This window comes from Benincasa hispida, chromosome 12 (assembly GCF_009727055.1).
Source record: "Benincasa hispida cultivar B227 chromosome 12, ASM972705v1, whole genome shotgun sequence".
Lineage (NCBI taxonomy): Eukaryota > Viridiplantae > Streptophyta > Magnoliopsida > Cucurbitales > Cucurbitaceae > Benincasa > Benincasa hispida.
In genome coordinates, this window is record NC_052360.1 from 11,802,412 (window position 1) to 11,808,251 (window position 5,840).

General features: G+C 38.9%; 1 protein-coding gene across 1 annotated transcript; it reads left to right on the plus strand.

Moving 5' to 3' along the window:
• The first annotated feature begins 490 nt into the window (after positions 1-490).
• Positions 491-3,590, plus strand: LOC120067491. Its single transcript, XM_039019043.1, has 2 exons — positions 491-1,348; positions 1,404-3,590. The coding sequence occupies exons 1-2, from the start codon at positions 806-808 to the stop codon at positions 3,174-3,176; spliced, it is 2,316 nt and encodes a 771-aa protein (XP_038874971.1). The 5' UTR covers positions 491-805; the 3' UTR covers positions 3,177-3,590.
• Positions 3,591-5,840: the final 2,250 nt, after the last annotated feature.

A 5,840-nucleotide genomic window follows, 5' to 3' on the forward strand; every position in this document is an offset into this window, starting at 1 on the left:
TTTTGTTTTTTAAAATTAAGTCTATAGACACTTTTCCCTCTCTAAAATTATTATTTATTATTTACCTTTTACAGATGATTTTAAAAACCAAGTAAACTTTTGAAAATTTAAAAAGTAATTTTTAAAATTTTGTTTTTAATGTTGTATTTAAAAATTGACTAAAAATTCAATCATTGAAATGAAGAGAGATGGACAATATTGTAAGTAATAGAAAGAATTTAGACTTAATTTTTAAAAATTAAAAATCAAAACCAAAATAGGTATGAAATAAGACGTATTGTTTTGAATGATTTTTCTATTGATATTTGTGTAAATTGAGATTTAGATATTTATGTAAATATTTGAAAATTTAAACTTTATTTAGCGGATAGTAAGAGCTTTCCCCATCGCCAATTCCACTGTGTTATTTAGTCCGACGCGCAAAGGTTTAGGCGTAGGCGCGTGAAGTTTAGAACACACAGATCTCTTTTCTCGTCTCGGTCTCCTTATTTCTCTTCCTCGTAGTGTTTTATTCTCCGCTGAAATTTCGTCTTCAAACAGTTTGAAATTTTATTCATATCAATCAGTAAATCCCCAAAAACTGCCCTTGACTCTCTTTCCCAAAACCCCCGGATCGCCGGCCTCCGCCATGGGAACTCGCCGGAAATTCCAGCGGCGGCTCCGGCCGGTTCAATGCACTCAGGACTCACGACGAAATTAGTGGGGGAGGAACCAAAAAGGAAAAAAAGAAATGAAGTCTAGATCCTGAAAAAGGAACAGAGTGTTCGAAAATTGTTGAAAGTTCAAAGCTATTTTTTTGGGCGCAATGGCGGCTACGAACGCGTCTACACCAACAACGGCGGCTCCGGCAGTGGAGAGTGGGAGTTCCTCAGCAGATGAGGTGACTGCAAAAGCCGTACAGAAGCGATACGAAGGACTGGTAATGGTACGGACGAAGGCTATAAAGGGTAAAGGGGCTTGGTACTGGGCTCACCTCGAACCCATCCTCGTCCACAATACTGACACTGGTTTGCCCAAAGCCGTTAAACTCAGGTGTTCTTTATGCGACGCCGTTTTCTCCGCCTCAAACCCTTCTCGGACCGCCTCCGAGCATCTCAAACGCGGCACTTGCCCCAATTTCAATTCCCTCCCTAAACCCATTTCCTCTGTTTCCCCTTCCTCTTTTCTTCCTCCAACTCCCACTTCTCCACCGCCCCTTCACCATAGCAATAACCGCAAACGAACCTCTTCCGCCGTCACCTCATCTGGTGGCGGCGGCGGCGGAGGTGGAGGGTCTTCATACCAAGTCTCACCTCTTGCGATTGTGGATCCTTCGCGGTTCTGCGGCGAGCTGACGTATTCACAGTCGGTGGGGTGGCGGCGTCGGCGGAGGAGGAGGAGGTGGTGGGGGTTTGTTGGCGCAGCATCCGCATTTGATGTTATCAGGTGGGAAGGAGGATTTGGGGGCTTTGGCTATGTTGGAGGACAGTGTGAAGAAGCTTAAGAGTCCTAAAACTTCACCAGGGCCAACGCTGAGCAAGACGCAGATTGATTGTGCAATTGATTTTCTCGCCGATTGGGTTTATGAATCGGGCGGTTCTGTGTCGTTTTCGAGCTTGGAACATCCGAAATTCAGGGCTTTTCTTAACCAAGTTGGACTACCCACAATTTCTCGCCGGGATTTTACGAATTCCCGACTGAATTCGAAGTTCGAGGAGGCTAAAGCAGAGTCTGAAGTTAAGATTCGGGATGCTATGTTTTTCCAGCTCGCCTCCGATGGGTGGAAGGACAAAAACTACGCCGTTTTTGGGATTGATAAGCTTGTGAATCTCACTGTGAATCTCCCCAATGGGACTAGCTTGTACCGGCGGGCCGTGTTCGTGAGTGGCTCTGTTCCTTCTTCGTACGCCCAGGAAATTTTGTGGGAAACCGTTGCTGATATCAGTGGGAATGTTGTTCAACAGTGTGTAGGGATTGTAGCAGACAAGTTCAAGGCTAAGGCACTGAAGAATTTGGAGAATCAAAATAACTGGATGGTTAATCTCTCTTGTCAGTTTCAGGGTTTTTCAAGTTTGGTTAAGGATTTCAGCAAACAGCTCCCATTGTTCAAGAGTGTAACTGAGCATTGTATGAAGCTTGCTAATTTCGTTAATTACAAGTCTCAGATTCGTAATTGCTTCCATAAATTTCAGCTGCAAGAGTACGGTAATGCCACTTTACTCCGAGTGCCTCCCCGTGACCATGAGAAGCTCAACTTTGGGCCCATCTTCACTTTAATGGAGGACATTCTCAGCTTCTCTCGAGCTCTGCAGTTAGTTGTGCTCGATGAGACCTGGAAAATTGCTTCGATGGATGACCCGATAGCGAGAGAAGTTGCCGAGTTAATTGGGGATGTGGGATTTTGGAATGAACTGGAAGCAGTTCACTCTTTGGTTAAATTAGTAACAGAAATGGCTGTTGAGATCGAGAAAGATAGGCCACTGGTTGGGCAATGCCTCCCATTGTGGGATCAACTGAGGGGAAAGGTCAAAGATTGGTGTTCAAAGTTTCAGATTGCTGAAGGGCCTGTTGAGAAAGTGATTGAAAAGAGATTCAAAAAGAACTACCACCCGGCTTGGGCTGCGTCATTTATCCTCGATCCATTGTATTTAATAAGGGACACGAGTGGGAAGTACCTCCCACCATTCAAGTGCTTAACTCCTGATCAAGAGAAGGATGTGGATAAGCTCATAACCCGGCTCGTGTCGAGGGAGGAAGCTCACATTGCGTTGATGGAGCTTATGAAATGGAGGACAGAAGGGCTTGATCCAGTTTATGCAAGAGCTGTACAAATGAAGGAAAGAGATCCTGTAACTGGAAAAATGAGAGTTGCTAATCCACAAAGCAGTAGGCTTGTTTGGGAAACTTATCTTACAGAATTCAAATCATTAGGCAAAGTTGCAGTGAGGCTCATATTCCTTCATGCTACTTCATGTGGATTCAAATGCAATTGGTCTTTGTTGAGATGGGTGTCTTCTCATACTCATCAAAAGGCTGGTATGGACAAGGCACAGAAGTTGATATTCATTTCGGCTCATTCCAAGCTTGAGCGGAGGGATTTTTCCACCGACGAAGACAAGGATGCCGAGCTATTCTCCCTAGCCAATGGTGAGGATGATGTGCTTAATGAAGTCTTCGCCGATACATCCTCGGTGTAACGGTTTTCAATATATATTTTTTTTTCTTCCAAATCTAAATTTTTAGATTCTTAGGATTTATTGAATTCTTTTCACCATTTTTCTCCTTGATTTGTATCAAATTTATTTTACCTTCCTTAGAAGATTTTGGGGGATGTAGGGTGGAAGAAACAGGGTTTGTTCATATGAGATTGACTTTTGTATTCCTCGAAAATGCATTGCGCCCTCATGACTTTGGCGATTGCTTGGCTTATCCTTAATTTTCTATTTCTCCATGTCAGTTCAGTTTGCAGAAAAAAGAAGAAAACCTTCCATATTAGAGAATGGTGTAAGCAAGAGCCACAAACAACATTAGAACTCTGTAAACTCTTTTGCTAGTTTAGCATTGTTGTCAATACTTATTACTAAAAGGAAAACCTCTTTTCTCATTCTTCATTAGAACATTTCCTCATTTTCCTTACCATCAATCATCATCATATAATTACCCATATCTTGGTTCTCCAGTCTTTTAGGTTAGCAAGGTTTTATATTATATGACTGAATAGGCTCCAAGATTCTGTTTTGAATTTTTCCTCACAGTTGAATTGAACTGAACTGTTCATATTTCGCTCGGCGCTTCAAATTTAAACTGCTATTCGACGTTGGTCGCTCCGTCCTATCTTTTATATTCCTTAAGTAATAAGCATTACTGTCAGTACAGTTTCTTATGTCTGGTCCTTTTTTGTAGATAGGAAAATGATTAAAGGCAGATTCGTTTGAAATTGTTAAATTTATATCATGAGAAATTATATTGGGCCCATTCCATCACATCTCCTATAGCTGAAGCCTGAAGCTGAGCTTCATTTCTTTTCAGCAGGAAAAGAAAAGCAAGCTCTTCTTGCATTTACTTAAAAACACCAAAAGTATGTCTTGTTTGATTCATCAAAACAGTCACAAGTTTCGTAACACGCCGTTGTGTTATCGCAATGAAAATCAATGTTTTACTTGAAAGGTAATTGTGTCGAATTTCTGTTTATTCTTCGCAGATACATTTGACAAAGATATCCTCGGACTCAAAAGACCATCTTAACACACATAAATATCGCGGGTTGTTGGATGAACTCAACGCCTAATGAGTCGAGTTGAAAATTTTGGCATTGAAAAAGAAGGCACAACAAATGGTTGCCAAGGCCAATGACGAGGCGGATCGAATGGGGGATGGCTACGACACGGGCAAGGAAATCAGCAAAAGCAAAGGAAGAAGAGAAGAAAGGAAGAAGCTTTTTAGCTGGAGAAGCACTTAGGGAGCGATTGTGTTATACTATTAGAAGCTCAGTCCAAAATTGTCCTGTTTTTTTTGTGTATTTGTGAAAGAGAGTGGAGACCCACCATTGAAAGAAAGCAGTGGAAGTCATTTTCTAAGCTTTTTGGGTTTGTGACTGTGAGTGATGGAGAGACAAAAGCCAGAGGGGGGAAAAGAAAAAGAAAAAAGAAAAGAGAAAAGAGAAGAGAGAAGCGTTTTGCCATCAAATCAAAGCCTTTGTTGGTAACTTCTCCTTTAAACATTCTAAATCCTCAACTTATGGACTTTTGTTTTCATGTTGACTCTCTTCACTCAGTTTTAGTCCTTAAATTCTTTTGTTTTTAATCTTTTGATGCATCCCATGATTCCCATAAACCTCCTGATAAAAAAAAAAAAAAAAAAACAGCACAAACCCCAATATATTTCAAACATATATCTTAATTGCGTGGGTGGAATAATCAAACAATTAATTTTTGAAATGATAATTTGTGTCATGTCTGCTGAGTTGTGCTTGAATCGATGACTATCATTTTTATTATCTTTTTAACTCTATTTTGGTATTTGTGATCATAACTCATAGTATTATGAAAGTTTTCCTTGCATAATGTCAAGTAGATTGATTTGTGATACGATTTACTTATTTCATGAAAGCAAAAATTAAGAAAAATTTGAGAAGTAATAGAAAGAAGAAAACAAAATATCACATCAATATATACGTTTTTTTTTCTTCTGAAGAAAAAACCACAATGTCATAACTTTTAAGGGACAAAAGGAATTGCATTTTCCCCCTTCTATAATTTGTGCATAACTTTAGAAAAAATTGAAATGCATAAATTTGTTGAAGTCCCAAACAAATAAATAAGATATGATGCAATCTTATTTTTAGTTATTTGAAATGTCATCATATCATTTTGTTTGTCTTTTTGCTTTCAACTTGAATAAGATTTTTATTAGATACACGTACTATAGTTTTATACAAAGTGGAGTGATTAAAAACAAAATATTCAATATAAATAGAAAAGTTATATGAACTATAATGGCATTCAAATCATAACAATAATATCAAAAGAAGAATCTAAATTTCTAAGTCTAATGATGCTTGTATATTCACTCTTCTTGAACATGTGAAAAGGGAAGGTGCCTCAATTTTCTCACTATCATACAAAAGTCAAATTGATTAAACTTAAAACTAATAAGTTTATTAGAAGGCTTTTGAATTAATCTAGTTGAGTGAATGAAGAAAAGAAAATGTCTCACAAAATATGAAAGCTGAAAAATTGATGCCTTTCTAATTTCATTTCAACTTTGCATTATTAGGGCTACTCCTGTTTAGGGAGTAATGCCCTATGCTTAGGACACAAGGGAAATAATTATCCACTTTTTTCTTCTTCAAAACAAATATT

Excerpts from the sequence above, each read along its gene's own strand:
- LOC120067491 (XM_039019043.1), top strand. The coding sequence starts at position 806 with ATGGCGGCTACGAACGCGTCTACACCAACAACGGCGGCTCCGGCAGTG. Across the intron at positions 1,349-1,403 it reads AGCTGACGTATTCACAGTCG|CATCCGCATTTGATGTTATC; the intron begins GTGGGGTGGCGG and ends TTGTTGGCGCAG.